The sequence below is a fragment of the Onychostruthus taczanowskii genome, unplaced genomic scaffold (assembly GCF_017590055.1).
Source record: "Onychostruthus taczanowskii isolate IOZ18803 unplaced genomic scaffold, ASM1759005v1 scaffold3, whole genome shotgun sequence".
Classification (NCBI taxonomy): Eukaryota; Metazoa; Chordata; class Aves; order Passeriformes; family Passeridae; genus Onychostruthus; species Onychostruthus taczanowskii.
The window spans coordinates 6,389,014-6,403,856 of NW_024500349.1; the positions used below are offsets into that span (position 1 = coordinate 6,389,014).

The window sequence follows — 14,843 nt, forward strand, 5'->3', positions numbered from 1 at the left end:
AGTTTAGGGTGAAACAACAATCTGTATTCCCTGGCATATTATGATGTGCCAATGTCAGCAGATTCACTTCATACTAAACTTTGACATTTCACATTTTGCCTTTGTTCTGAATCAATTTTAAAATATTTTAAGATAAATTAACATTTTATGGAAATAACTCTTTTTCTTTACTGTAGTTCATAGTAAACAAGAAGGAGTTGCACATCACAAGGACATAATACACTCTATCTCAAATCACGTCCTAGTGGGACGTGTGATGCCGTTCTTACTGCTGCCACAGGATAAGAATATAAGCAGTTAACAATATCTCTATAAATTCTGAATGCTGAAGTGATTTGTTCCTCTTACTGGCACAGTGAGGACTGAGCTTTCCATATTCAAAGTATAAATCAAATGAAGATATAAAGTAATTTCTCCTTTTGCATTTAAAAGCATCATTAGCATCAACTGAATGAAAGATGAAAAATATATCTTAGAGAAGACCCCACTGCTATAAATTAAAGGGTTTATATATGTGTGCAGTCACATACATTTCCTTATTCCTAGTAAAATCGCAATGCATGTTTGCCTACTGCTTCCTGTCTTCATTTAATAAATAATAATGTGAAAAGTCTTTACTTGAAGGAACTTCATTGATCTTTCTAAGAAGATAATTACTTCTGAATTTTCAGTAATCTGGAAAATGATCTGCTCTAATGATATCTAATTCTTAACTGGATTACCCTGTGGAAGTTAGTCATGGTACTCAGATTGCTTTTATTCTTTAAAGGCAAAACACTATATAAAGGCCATGATTGAATTGGTGAGAGTAGTGATAGCTGTATTAATCCAGTGAGAATTTCTCAGTCAAAATCTGTACTTAAGCTCTAGCTGTGCTGATGAAAGTTAAGCATGGATACAGAAAACTAACAAGAAAAATGAGAGATCTAGAGGCACTACCGAATTTACCTAAATAGTTTCTACCTGCAAGTAAACAGAAATAATATAAAAAACCCCTTTTACTTGAGGGACCCGGTCTCCTAAAGATGACACACTTCTGCAATACTAAAAACATCAGACATTTATGGTCTTGAAGGAAAAGCAACTCAAATATGATCACATATGACCACTAGCAATGTAAAAAGTACGAGTTTGCACTATAAGAATAGCTCATAGCAGCTACTCTAATAAGTGGTAAGATAATTGGGAAGTATTTTTCAAGCATGTTATCAAAACAGAAATTTATTTTTCAAACAAACTGGGCCTGTAAATCTGCAAAGTAAGGAATAAAATAAAAAGAAGAATAAATAGATGGAGTAACTATTAACATGAATTATCTCACTTTTATTAGACAGTTTCCCATTAAAGATGAGGAACTGGGGGCTGCAGTATCATATATTACATACAGATATTACTGCAGCTCTTCCATATGGCAAAGGAAGGAGATGGAGACATGAACAATTTCACAAAGACTGAATTTCAGAAGCTCTTGGGAAAAGATTTTTACTGTACTCCAGAGTAACCTAAAAAAAACTTCGGCATCATTTCCTCCTTCCCAGGGAGGAAATGTAGTTTCCTTGGTTGTCACGAATGGAAGATGCACATCCACTTGTCATGATTTTTTCTTGACTAGTCAAGGTATTTCTATTATAGTTTCATCATAGTTTTTTATAGGTTTAATTTTTTTCATCTTAATGCAACTGAATGCATTCTTAGCTCATATAAAAATATTCAGAAATTCACACAATTAATTAAATGTAATTGTATGCTCTTCTTTTTCCTCTATTATCTAGCTGTTTTTTCCATATTCAGAAAGCAAAAAAGCTTCCAGCTTTCACTTTGCACAGAAAATTTACATGACCATGTCTGTACAATGGGGAAAATAAATGTAATGCTGTGGCTGATTCATGCAATTTGTCAATATAATTAAAATAAATGGGATCACTCTGATTTTTTGGATGTGTGTTGGGACTGTGGCCAACACAAGACATGACAAGCACAGTAAATGATCTCTGTGGTCAGGAAGATGAAATTCAAATTTTACCAATTCTAGCCTGACCCAAAAGGCATTTTGTCCCCTTTGGGGAGATAGGAATTATGTTACTGTGCTTCATGATGATTTTTTTTATAGAGTGAGGACTGGTCAGGTAGCATCCCTTGTGCACAGCAGAATGAGGGACAGTAAAAGTGATGCTGTGCTTTTTGGTCAGTGTCAAATATTGTGTGCTCACCATAGAAGTGCTGTAGGAAGCAAACACCCACACTGTCCTATGATCTGTCAGGCTTAATGGCTGCTTTGTTTGTTTGCCTCTTACTTACAGGTGGTGTTGCTTCAGGGCTGGCTTATGGCGCCATTCCTCATGGCAGCAGAGTGGCACCAAGGGGCTGCAGGGCTGCTGGGGAAGGGTTTAGGTGTGCCCTTTCCAAGGAGGATTGAGTGTCCAGGGACCACAGAGTGTCCTGGGGGCTGGGACTCTGGGGGAGCTCATCACAGTCTCACCTTTCATTAGTGCTGTGCTAGCATCAGTGGTTTTGTCCACAGGCCAATGGTGTGTCAACCATAACTGGATTTAAACTCTGCACTAAAATTCTGTCTGCTTGTTGGTCATTTTTTCCCACTATTTCCTTTGGCAGCTGTGTCAGAAGTTGTGGCAAAGGGGAATTTTAGAGAGCTGCAAAATCTGACAGGCTTTGGGGAGGTTACAGGGCCTCTGTATATTTTCTTAACAGACAAGATTTTTTTTAAATGCAATAAACTTTTCAGTGTGTTTTATTTTGATTTCTGCTTCTGTTGCTCTAGCTCAGGAGACATTTTAGTTTTGAACAATCACCATAATTTAGCAGATGTATCTGAACTCCTGAAAAACAATATATACCTTGGAGAATAATTTTCTTTATGCCAGTTCAAAGACAGCTTATTAAATTCTACGCTGTAACTATTACGGGTTTCAGGAAAGAAAAAATTAAAACATTTGTAAAGTTAAAAAGTAGCTTTATTTAGAACTGTGAGTTTAGTGACAACTGTTGTTTGCTCTAATAATGGTAAAATGTAGGCTGCTGCATCACTTGTGATGGGCAATTTCATTGTTATACAGACACAAATCATGGCAGGATTCGATCATTGCTGGGATATGCTGACATACTGCAGCGTGTGCATGGCCACTGTTCTCAGCTGTAATCTTTATTCGCTGTTTTTCTTGTAAATCTGAGTTTATATCAGAGGTGGTCTCTGCAGTCAGATTTTTTTCACCTAGATTGCTACATGTCTGACAGTAAATTGTAAACACTCTAGGAAAACCTGCCTTAGCGCGTCACTCCCATGTCAGTTTCTTAGAGGGTAGGGGGTGATTCTGAAAAGCAGAATAGTGAAATTTAAGGTTTTGTTTGGCTTTTGTCATATTAGGATCTAATATTTATATGTAACGTGGTATGTTGCAGTTATTCTTTGCTCCTTTCCTCTGCTAATGTAAGAAAAAATATAGGCAGTAAGCAGGGGGTTAAATTCCCACTCAACAGGCATATTTTTGGTTTCTGTAAGGGAAATGTGAGTGGAGCTCAGTGCTTTGCAGCGGAGGGCAGCACTCCGCACTTTGTGGCAGAAGCAAGCATCCAAGGGAAACGTGGCTGGCAGCAGACATCCATGACGGGAATGAAACACTGTACCAGCTCTTCCAGTTTCACAGGGACCTCGCGTTTTCCAGCTGTTTACCCTTGAGATGTAAAATGGCAATTTGGCATAGGCTAACAGCCCGGTGTGATGTGAGCATCTGCGTAAAAGGCTGCACATATGGAGCATGCCCAGTGGTATGAACAGCCTGTTACCCCACCCCCAGCCAATCTAGGAAGAGATGAAATGAACTTTGCACTTGCAAATGTCACTGAATACATTTTGCACAGGATTTTAAAAGGTTCTTTTACAAGCACTATTTTTAACAGCCAAATCCGCCCCCCAAAACAGAAAGGAAAGAGCCCTAGGTATTTTTCTGTGATCGATCTCAGTTTATGATCAGCTGAAGCATCTCTCACAATATTTCTGAAGCTGGTTTTATTTCATGTTTTTATCATTGAAGTTGAGATTTTTGGAGGTGGTGTGGATTTTCGGGAGTTTTTTTGAATTTTTTTTTTTTTCCATTTTTTCCTACTGGCATGAGAAAATTTGAGAATTTAATTCCAGTAGAATACTTGGAAACAGTGAGGCTGGAAGCTTGAAAGGCAGAGGGAAGAGAAGGAAGGCTCTCACGGCAGAGCATGGATAGGAAAGGAGCTGTGATTCTGCAGTGCTCAGTGTGCACATGTTTTATGAGATCAGTGCCGGGCGCTGCAGCTGCGGACAGTAACTGAGCTGTCTGGCTAATGAAGGCCACCTGGATCAGGCTTCTGAAAAGAGCCAAAGGAGGACGCCTGAAGAATTCTGATATCTGTGTAAGCCCTGCATTTTCCTTATCACCTTATATTGTGTATATTGCAAGGAGGGAGAGGAAAAAGGTGGTGAGGAGAGGACAGTTGTTTTCATTCTGATTGATTTACCAGAACTCTGTTTTGTATGCAGGGAGATGCAGAGGGAAAGCAGAGCTGTCATTATTTATAGAGCTGTTCTGGCATTGTGGCTGCTTCCACTGTGGTGATACAGGGACATGTGTTGAGTCCAGACGGATTTTATTAGTTGGAAGTTGATTTGTGGTCATTTGCATGTCTTGCTGAGGGGCAGAGATGGATATGAGCCATTTGCTGTTCTGATGGGGAAAGTATGTCAGGTAAAGAGGCTGCCCTAAAATAAAAATGCATAGCAGAGATTAAATCTCTTAGCAGTGATATTGTGTAATGGTAATTATTGATACTAAATTTGCATTTTGATTATAGAAAGTCTGTTTGCTTGCTATTTCTGTCACTGTTTAGAGTTCTAATTTTTACGGAGCCATCCTTGAAGCTGCTGTGTGTCCTTCAGCCCTGCACTGCACCAGTGCTGTAAGTCTCCAGAGAAACTAGCTCTGCTTGCTGAAAAGCACACAAATAAGAGTGCAGAGATAGGGCAGGAAGTAAAACACTGGAGAAGGCACCTGCACCTTTTCAAAGTTTCCAGAAGAAAATGTTTACATAGATATAATTTCTTGTAAGTGAATTTCCCTTTTGGGCAGTTAGTCTCTTTTCAGTGATAGAGAAGTAAGAGAAAAGGCAAGGTGTATAAGCACTTCTACTTTTTCTTTTCTTTTTTTTTTTTTTTTAACATCAAAGGAACTTGTGACATTATTTTTCCTTTTGTTTTGCAGGGTTCGGCGGACTCCTACACCAGCCGTCCATCTGATTCAGATGTATCTCTGGAAGAAGATAGGGAAGCAGTGCGGAGAGAGGCAGAGCGACAGGCCCAGGCACAGCTGGAAAAAGCAAAGGTAAGGTTATGTTTCATGTTACAAACTCATAAAATGCTTGGCTTTAAAGCAGGGGTTGAAACTAGATGATTTTTAAGATGCATTCTAACTCAAACCATTCCATGATTCTTTGTCATCTCATCCATTAGTGATAAACTGTTTTTAATGTATTAACGTATAGATTAGAGCTCTTATAAACCTTCCAGACAGCAGTTGAAAATATATGCCCCATGAAAAATCACTTAGAATCAGTTTTCTGTAACAGGCACTTGATTGACTGATGTGTTTCAGAACATTCTTATTTAAATGTGTGCATTTCTTCTTTTATTAAATATAAGCTTCTGCTGCAGTGTATAGGGTCAATGCTATGAATTCTTACTGAAGATGTTTCTGAAAGTTTGCTCATGGATTGCCAGGGCACTTAATGCTTTTACAGTGTCGAAAATCAGCCCTCAGTTGAACATCCTGTTCATCTCCCTTCAATGAAGAATCAGTCCCTACAAATCATATGTAAATAAGGAGAATCTCTTACAAGTGTGTTTTTTTTTCCTAAAGACTTCACTGGCTTTCTTTACAGTTTGTGTGTTAAGTGACCCCGTGAGTCATTTGCTGTAGGTCTTCTTCAGATTTCTCCTCTCTCTGTACTCCTGGCAGATATGACAGTGTAGTAAGAAAACTCTAAGTGAGCTTTAGGTTTTTGCTATGTGTTTATATATTTTCCTTGAGATGTATTTAGGACTGTGAAGGTTTTAGCAGTGAAACTGATGGGCTTGTTTCTCTTTCATCTGTGCTACATCTTTAAATAATACTGCATCTGTAAAAATTGTGCTAATTTTATTTATTATCATTAATTTATCACTTCATTCAAATTTTTCTTTTTTTTTTGGTATGTTAGCTGCAAGATTTAAATGTATTAACTGTTTTCTAAACTCTGGTTTTTGTTCTAATATATTTAAATACACCATTGAGATCCCCCCTTAGATCTATCTACTTGCTCTACATTTTTCTCTCACTTTCTCTGAGTCCCCTCCTCCATTTTGCCTAGTTTTTTTTAATTCTTTATCTCCTTTCCATCTCCTATTCCATTTAACTCTCCACTGACAGCCTCACCTCCGCCCATTTATGCCACCTGTTTTACAAGGGCTCTTCAGAAATCTGTGAGTCCAGATCACTTTGCTCTGCAGCTGATCGTGTGGTGAGGACCAGCTCTGTAAATAATACAGTACTATAATGCACAAGCAGACATCTTCATCAGGCCAGAAAGCCTGAACAAAAATGTTTTTTTGAAAATGTAACTGTTAACTGATATTTAATAAGAGCTCCTACAGCAGCTTTTTAATGAGCTGCTGGAATGTGTCAAGTGTAGGAGATGCTGAACATCTCTTTGAAGTTGGATCTTGCTGTTCTGGGATCAGTGTAGCAGAAACTCAACAACAGAAGCAGCTCACTTCTTCCCTTCAGCCTTGTATCTCAGAGATTGGTGATTGTAGTCAGGAGTTTCAGTTTTATCAGGGGTGGATTTTGCTATTTTGAGGTGGATTTTTTGCTCCTGGGAAAGATTATAAGGGCTGCCCTGAAATTCAGGTGAAGTTTTAAATTTTATCAGTAAATGCACAGTCTTGAAAAGAAGAGTTGAAGCTATAGTATCTTGCAGATTAATCAGGGTAGCAGTGCAGTGCTCACTGCTGAACTGATGCATCCCTTGCAATGAGTAAATCTATGCGAGTGTTGCTATGGGAATTTGGCTTACTGATGCTGGCTTAAATACATGGACAGCCCTTATGTAATATTCATGACCTCTAGCACAGCTGCCATTGTAGTTTGTAGAGAATCTGCTAGCAGACCTTGACTTCTAAAAGCTGTATTTCTATACATAAAACCAATGTTCCCACTCCAGCTGGCATGAGATATAGTCTCTAGGTCTGACACCGTCTGAAACTGTAAGACAACTTGTGAACAGTGAAAGGAGTAAAGGCACTGCCAAAACCAACCTGTTGTAACAATGGTTATTCCAGTCATAGAAAACACAAAATTATTTATTTGAATACTTTTTCCTTTAAAACAGATTAAGGCTGGAATTAGATAAACATTTTTGTTTCTCTAGTCAAATGTTAAAAGGCATTCCAGGATGTAATGTATGGCAATAATTTTATGTAGAGGCTGTAACAGTGTAATATTTAGTCTAGTGTAATATTTAAATTAATACTATTAAACAAAATATTATGCAAAATTGGTGCTTTTGTTTGAAATAAGTGGTAAAAAATGTGTTTAAATTAAGCCTAACTCGGTGGATGTAAAATATGACAGGGTGTGGTTTTTTGCCTTTATTGATGGTTCAGTCCTTCACCTCCCTGAAACACAGTAAAATTAATGAAGCAGTAGCTGCTGGTGGTGCCTCGTGGCTGCTGTCAGCCCCAGATGTGTTTGCCACAGGCTGCAGGTTTGCTGCCTGCTCCCCACGGCTGCCTTGCCTATGTCCTGACTGACTTCCAGGCAGGAGCCAAGTGACAAAGCTTCTTTAACTTTTACCTTTTTTCATCGTGAGAGGAAGTGTTGATCCTAAATAAAATCATTACAAATGTATTTGTCACAGGAATTAGAAGAGGGTGACACACATGAATAATGCAGTGGTGGAGGAAAGATGATAGTGAATTAAGGGTAGATAAAAAACTATTGAACCGTGTCACACAGTTAATGAAAAGAGTTAAATGACATCAATTTTCATTTATTACAGCTAGGGAAAACACCTTAAACTGAAGATAAGAATACAGTGATAGAGCAGACAATGCCAAATTGTTAGGACAATTTTAAGATTTTTTTGTATTCTTATAATTTGTATTCTTATAGCATCTAAGTGCTTGTGTGACATGAAGCCTGAATGTGTCTCTTATACCTATCCAAACAGGGAAAATAAAAGCAAAAAAGCTCATGAGGAAATGCACATTCTGGCTACCTTTATTTATTTATTTATTTATTTATTTAATACAAGCATTGCTTCTGTGGAAAATGGTTAAGCATATTTTGCTGACTCACTTTGGCATGTGACTTACTGTAAGGAAGGTGGGGCCACGGGCGCGTGTTCGGAGTCATCCAGGGACAGAAAATTAAGAGGCAGCTGATGAGGCTACCTGCAGGCCAGCATCTACTCCTGAAGCAAACAGATCTGAAATGAAGCTGTTAAGCTCAAAGCTGAGATGAAATGTTCTTGATTAGAATAGTTTAGCAATAAAAATGCAAAAAGGCTGGGACTTTTTTTGTTGTTGTTGTTGGTTTTGTTTGGTTGGTTTGACATAGGGGAAAAAAAATTGAAGGAAGGCATTGAGGATTTCCTCAGTGCTCTCCTCACAGACCATAGCATGTGCTAAATCTAGAATAAAGAGAGAGGACCTGTGTTGAGTCCAGGTATGGTATGCTAATAGCATCCAAATCTAAGGGCTTCCATTGATATTTTGCTGAGTTTCCTATTTTCACAAAACCACGAATCTTCAGCATTGACAAGCCAAAAAAATAATGACATTGTGTTTAGCACTAATAATTTAAAAACCATCATTTCTACAGTCTAAAAAGCTTTTTAGTTGTTGAAGGATGGTGATTCAAAATTTTAAAAAATGACTGTCAAAATGAGACTATGGCCTATGAGAAGTCAGTGATTGTGTTAATAATAGGAAATCTCAATTCCCCTCAGCTCTGCTTTGTTTGCACTCCACCTAATGCTCCACTGCTAGCATCCTTTTAGGAGTCTGTAAAAATTTGAAATATATATGCTTGTAGTCTTAAATGCCATTGGAATATTATTGTTGTTAAGATGGTGAACCACTGAAATTTTGATACTAGATGTCCCTTTTCTGGGTCTGAGGCAATGATATAAGCTGTCACATTTTTCTTTTTTTGATGTGTGCTGTAGTAGTGGTGATGGCTTGTGACTGTGAGTAATAATGCAATGTCTTAAATGTAATGCAGTGCCTCCATGCATGGTTTGGGGACCACAGCTTTGAAATGTGTAGCAGGCTGGGATAATGCCTACATATCTCTGTGAGGCTGAGGGCATGAAAAAGATTGTCAGATGTAATTATCCAGTGCAGTGTGCCAAGACTAGTTATATGAGTATTTATTCACTCTCGGACAGGTTTCACAGCCTCAGAATGACCCCATGCTGCTAGCGGGCAGCTGCAAAGCTAGTTGAGGTATGTCTACTGAAGCTGCAGTAGCATTTTTGACAGGCCAAAAGTGCCCATCTCCTTGATGTGCATCCTTATGTTATGTCAGCTTGTTCCCTCATGGACATTCTTTCTATTTTCTCTCAATTGCCAAAATGTCATGGTGATGAGCAGCACACAAAGCTATAGCAACACAGGATAGTACTGTTAGCTGTTGTGTGTGGTAATGCTTTTTTCACTGATTTCTTCTCATTACCCTTTATGTTTTGGAATATTTTTATTGCATGTAACCATTTAGATCACTAATGTGTCATAGTTACTGGGATCACATGGGAGCTGGCACACAGGTCTAGCTGGAAAAAGAATGAGTTGTTGATCCCAAAGTACAGTTGCAAATCTGGCTGTTGCTTAGCTGCAGATGAGTTCTGCATTACTGGACCTGCTCAAATCAGGTTACAGATATTCTTTTTCTTCATTTTTTTCATTAATTGCTGCTGTTTTTTCTTGGGTGTGTAACACTGGCATGTAAAGCAGCTTCCTCTATACTCTTCGTGACCTATAGTTTTTTCTGGTGTGTATTCATAATGTATTTTGTCTTCAATTGAAGTGTATGTTCTTGTTCTACATTAGTGCCTGCTGTTATATTGGTTATTTCCCTGAACAGATTATCCCTTCTTACTGTTGGGCTGAGTTGTTGGGGGCTAGAATTCTTTCTTCCAGTGGAGTCTCACATAACCTGGAATCAAAGGTCCCAGAGACAATACCATTTCTAATTAGAAGGCATCGGTCATCTCCCATTCATACCATGATTAGAGTGATTAAATATGTTTACTAAGTAGCATTTCTTCTTTTGCTTGTTGGGTTTGAGCAGAAAAAAAAGAGTGCAGGGATATTAACACAACCTACATTTATAGACCTAGCGGTAGATACTTTAGTATCCTGGCTTTCTTCACATAATAAGGAAATGAGATAAATTGTCTCCAAGGAACGGATGCAATACTGAGACAGCATTTTGAGGTTCTGAGGACAACCACAGCTCTTCTGCCTGAGCTTTCACCTGCTTCTTTCACATGAGCCTGCTCCCTTTGGTGAGATGTCTTTGTAGTGTTTGTTCTGTATGGATAAATTACCACATAAAGGGCAGCAGTGCCAGTGGAAGTTTGTGTTAATCTAAATAATTTCTTTATTAAGAGCAGTGTGAAAGAAGTATTTTAACTGAAGTAGGTGTCGTAAGCCAGGTGCAAACATCGTCCATGGATGTTCTTCTGCTCCTTGTCCCACAGATCCTTGACACGCCCAGCCAGTGAACTGTGAGCTTCTGCTGCAGGCTGGTACTGCACAGGTCACAGCAGAGATTCCTGAACCCTCATGTGCCTGCATCCCACCTGTGGCTGCTGAACCAAGCTGCAGATAAAGTGTTCTCGGGCCAGCCCTCCCTGTGGCTCTGGGGTGGTGACTGATGGGTCTGGGTGTTGAGCCAGGTGTGCATGTGGGGGTCAGCAAAAGCTGCTGAGTGTCACAGGAGCCATACAAGAGGATGAGAAGTGGCCTTGGGGATGTTCTCTGTGACTGGTGGGGAGTGAGTGTGGCATGGGAAAGGAGGAATTAAGGTATGTCTTTGCAGGCTGCTCAGGCTGGTACAATGGTGAGCAGTTTCACTGATATCAGATTGAGGTAGATGCCCCTGGTTGCTCTAAGCAAAGAGATTTCCACTTAAGACACATATGACCTGGTTCATTAACTTTCTTAAGGTTTATAGGGTCTGATTTACTTTTCCAACATCCAAGACAGTAATGTAATCCAAGACACTGTAATCCAGAACTTCATTTTTATCAGCAGCTGCTCCACCTATTAGATGCCATGGTTTTTTTTTAATGGTTAACATACACATTTTCTACTTAAAAGGGAATAATGATTCAAATGTAGAGGAGAAGGTAGGATTTCAGGGCACAAGCCATTGTTAAAGGTAGCTACAGTGTGTGTGATGTTTGAATATCAAAGTCTGTGGTTCTGGACCTCTGACCCTGAGATCAGTTCAGTTGGCCAGAGCATGGTGCTAATAATGGGCTATTTACTTAAGATCCTTGTGGGTCCCTTCCAGCTCCAAACATCCTGTGAATCTGTAAACAGGAGCATAAAGGAATTATTTAAGGAAGATATGCACATGTGATTATATCTGTGTGGGCTTATACATGTATATGTATGCATTTTATATATCCATATACACATGTATTAGATAACTATCACTGGTGACTTGAACTGGCCATTTATATTCTACAGCTGTACAGCCTTCTGTTGTAAAATGGTTGGTTTGTATGCAGGGAGAGCTGTTGTACCAAAGTATTAACTTGTGCAAAAATGCAAAGAATTTGTAAGAGAATAGTTCTCCTGGGATTAGAGCTGGTAGTGGACTGTCATGGGGTTTTTGGAAGCAGGAATGAGTTGGAGTAAGGACTTCAGTGCAGGCAACCAATGTCTCACCTTGCACAGGTGCCCCAGCTCACAGTGACACACATGAGGTGGCGCAGTGCATTGGAGAAAAACTTGTTTGGACAACAAAGCCCTGTGCTCTCTGCTTCCTGAGCTAAGGGGACTATTTTCCAACCAGTTCATGAGCTAACCTGATTTCTGTTGGAGCAGACACCTGGCTAATGTGTATTATTATGCAGGGAAGTACTTGTCATCTGCAGTGAAAACAAACCTCCAGACAGTTCTTGAGTCCTTGGCAAAGATCTGAATCCCTTTCTTTCTCCATAAATCAAGCTCCCAAGAATTAGGAAGAAAGAAGAAAAAATCCACAAGTATCTATACTTTTGCTATATATAAATATATAATCAGAAAAAAAAAGGGAAGGAAGCTTCAAAAATAATCTCTCTTTTTCATCATAATTGCGACTTGTTTTATAAAATTACATGCAAGATGCCAAGGAGTTCTAACTATAGGTAGCATTAGAGTGCTTTGATACAAAATTAGACTGACATTAGATGCCAATTCTAAAGTGTTTCCTTTGGAAAATTTAATATTAGTTACATAAGCTAGTCACTGGTTGTATAAAACTTTAAAAAAGAAAGTAGGAACTCAAAGTAATCCTGTAATACCTGGGAGAAGGATACTCTGTGTTCCCAGGTTAGGAATATTTTAAGTGCAAAACTCAGCTTGAACTATGAAGAGCATCTAGATTCTGCATAATTCAGAGTATTAGAGGAATTACTTTAAAATGAAGGTTCAGAGAGGTCCCACTGATGCTTTTGTGCTTATGTTCTGGATATGTTCTGGATATTGTCTGGATGTGTTCCTGCCATCTTTTTGTCTATATTCTGTGTAAAGCCTGTGCATATCCTAGAGCAAAAAACTTCCCCTAACATTCATCTGTGGACACTGCAGAAAGCTCTGAACACTTCCTCTCTATATTGACCTCCAATCCTGCTTTGACGTTTTCCTCCAGGATTTCATAACCACCTGGGTTGTATTCCCACATTAAATACAATAACCACTCTATTTTATACTCCTAAAATGATCAGTCCTGAGGTTAAATGTATATACTGAGATGCATTTTAGGCTGCCACAAAAAATCAAAGATTAAACAGACATTTATCCTTTGTGAAAGTATAGATAACCATTTACCCTTCTCCTTTCATTTTGGTCATGGAAATGTCGCCAGTGGGCATTAGTCCTTTAACTTTCACAACTATCTAGTTTTATTTTTACTTACTTGATTGAAACAATTCAACTCTATTAACAAGTAAGCAAGTAAGCAAGCAAGCAAAAATTACTATTGAATCTGGTATGAAATCTTAACATATAAGTTTCAAATGGTATTCTCTAACTTAAGATGAGATATTTATCACTGAAATATTACTTCTTGGAGTTATTTTTTTAAATGCCTTCTTCTCCTTGCTAAATAGCTAGAGGGTGATATTTAAATCTGATTTCATTGTTAGCAAGACCTGCAAACAGTAACTGTTTTAAAAAATGATTCAGTGTCAAGCAGTACAACGGTGCAGAAAATTTAGATTAATATTGTTGCAGAGAATTCAAGAGTGTCTCCCATTTTAGTTTTTTTTACTGTCTCCAGCTTTACTTTTCTTAAGATTCTCTCTAGCCAGATTTGGGTGATTTTAGCATACTGTAATTGTTACATTAATCTTTAGTTTATTCAAGTGGTTGCCTGTCATAACTGACATTAAAATAAGAACTTCTAATTCAATTATTCTTAAAAGTGAGGCTTCCTCTTGCTTGTTGGTGTGTAAATATGTGAGTTAAATACATGTTAGCGAAATTGCCCTTTAATCTCATTTTGGAAATCTTATCAAGTAAGATACATATTTTCAGTGTGATTTGTTGTTTACATCTAAAATGCAGAATCTAGTTTGAACACTGATGATTTATTTTCAGTATTTTGAACAAATCTGCATTTGACAGGTATGGAAAGCAGGGATGCACCCCATGGTTTGAGTTTTGTTGTGCAAATATGCTTGTGTTATTGAACTGCAAGTCATCCTTTTTCAGTGAGTGAAGGAAAAACCAAGGGAAAAAACCAACTTGAAAGGAAAGATGAAGGATCAAACTGCAGCTGCTTTGATTGTTTTGACTGGAGATGTCAGATTGTTGAAGTGAGGGAAGAGATGCGCATGCTGCTTTTTGGCTCTATCCATTTGGACAATTACTTTAAAATGAATTTTAAAAAGTTTTTGGATTCTAATATTTAAGCTGGGGTAAAACTTGCGAGCACAAAGCATCTGGGGTTACTCTGTATCCCTATCACCATTGTCTGTCGCAAGAGAAACACTTCCTCACTGAAGTGAAAATGAGAAGTGCTGGGAACCTGCCATCTTGAAAATCAGCTGTGCACATTGTTTTTAATAATCAGCAGTAATAAATGACAGGAATTGGAAAGGAAAATCTATTTCTGGCTTTCAGAAGCAGTCAGATTACAGATGACCGTATCCTTCCCAGAGGAGCTATAAGGGAACTACATTTATCCCAGCTCTCTCATTCGATCCTTTTTTTCCCTTTTTGCAGTGAGGCACGTGATTCACTCACAAAACACATAATTCCTTGCATTCTGCCCTGGTCTTCCCTGGTAGTTTAATCCAGTTGAGTTACAATACCCACCATGGAAGTGCTCAACTCTGCTGCCTTTACAGTAACCATGGCGTGTTCAGTGGACCTGGTCTGCTGGGGTTGAGCATGGTCCTGCCTCATCCAGCTGCCTCCAAGGGTTTGAGCTGCCTTCTGCAGGCACAGTGATGTGACATGTCCTGACAGGAACATGAGGAGGGAGGAATGTTCTCTGTACCTGTCCCACTCAGCTGGCAGTGATCTGGGAGACCCCCAATAG

General features: G+C 38.7%; 1 protein-coding gene across 2 annotated transcripts in view; it reads left to right on the plus strand.

Moving 5' to 3' along the window:
- The window catches only part of CACNB2 (calcium voltage-gated channel auxiliary subunit beta 2), a 247,000-nt gene that overhangs the window by 157,473 nt on the left and 74,684 nt on the right, over positions 1–14,843 (plus strand). For both annotated transcript variants that reach the window (XM_041408467.1, XM_041408468.1), the window contains exon 3: positions 5,247–5,366. In XM_041408467.1, the coding sequence (XP_041264401.1) occupies positions 5,247–5,366 (120 nt within the window). The remainder of the gene's footprint in view (positions 1–5,246; positions 5,367–14,843) is intronic.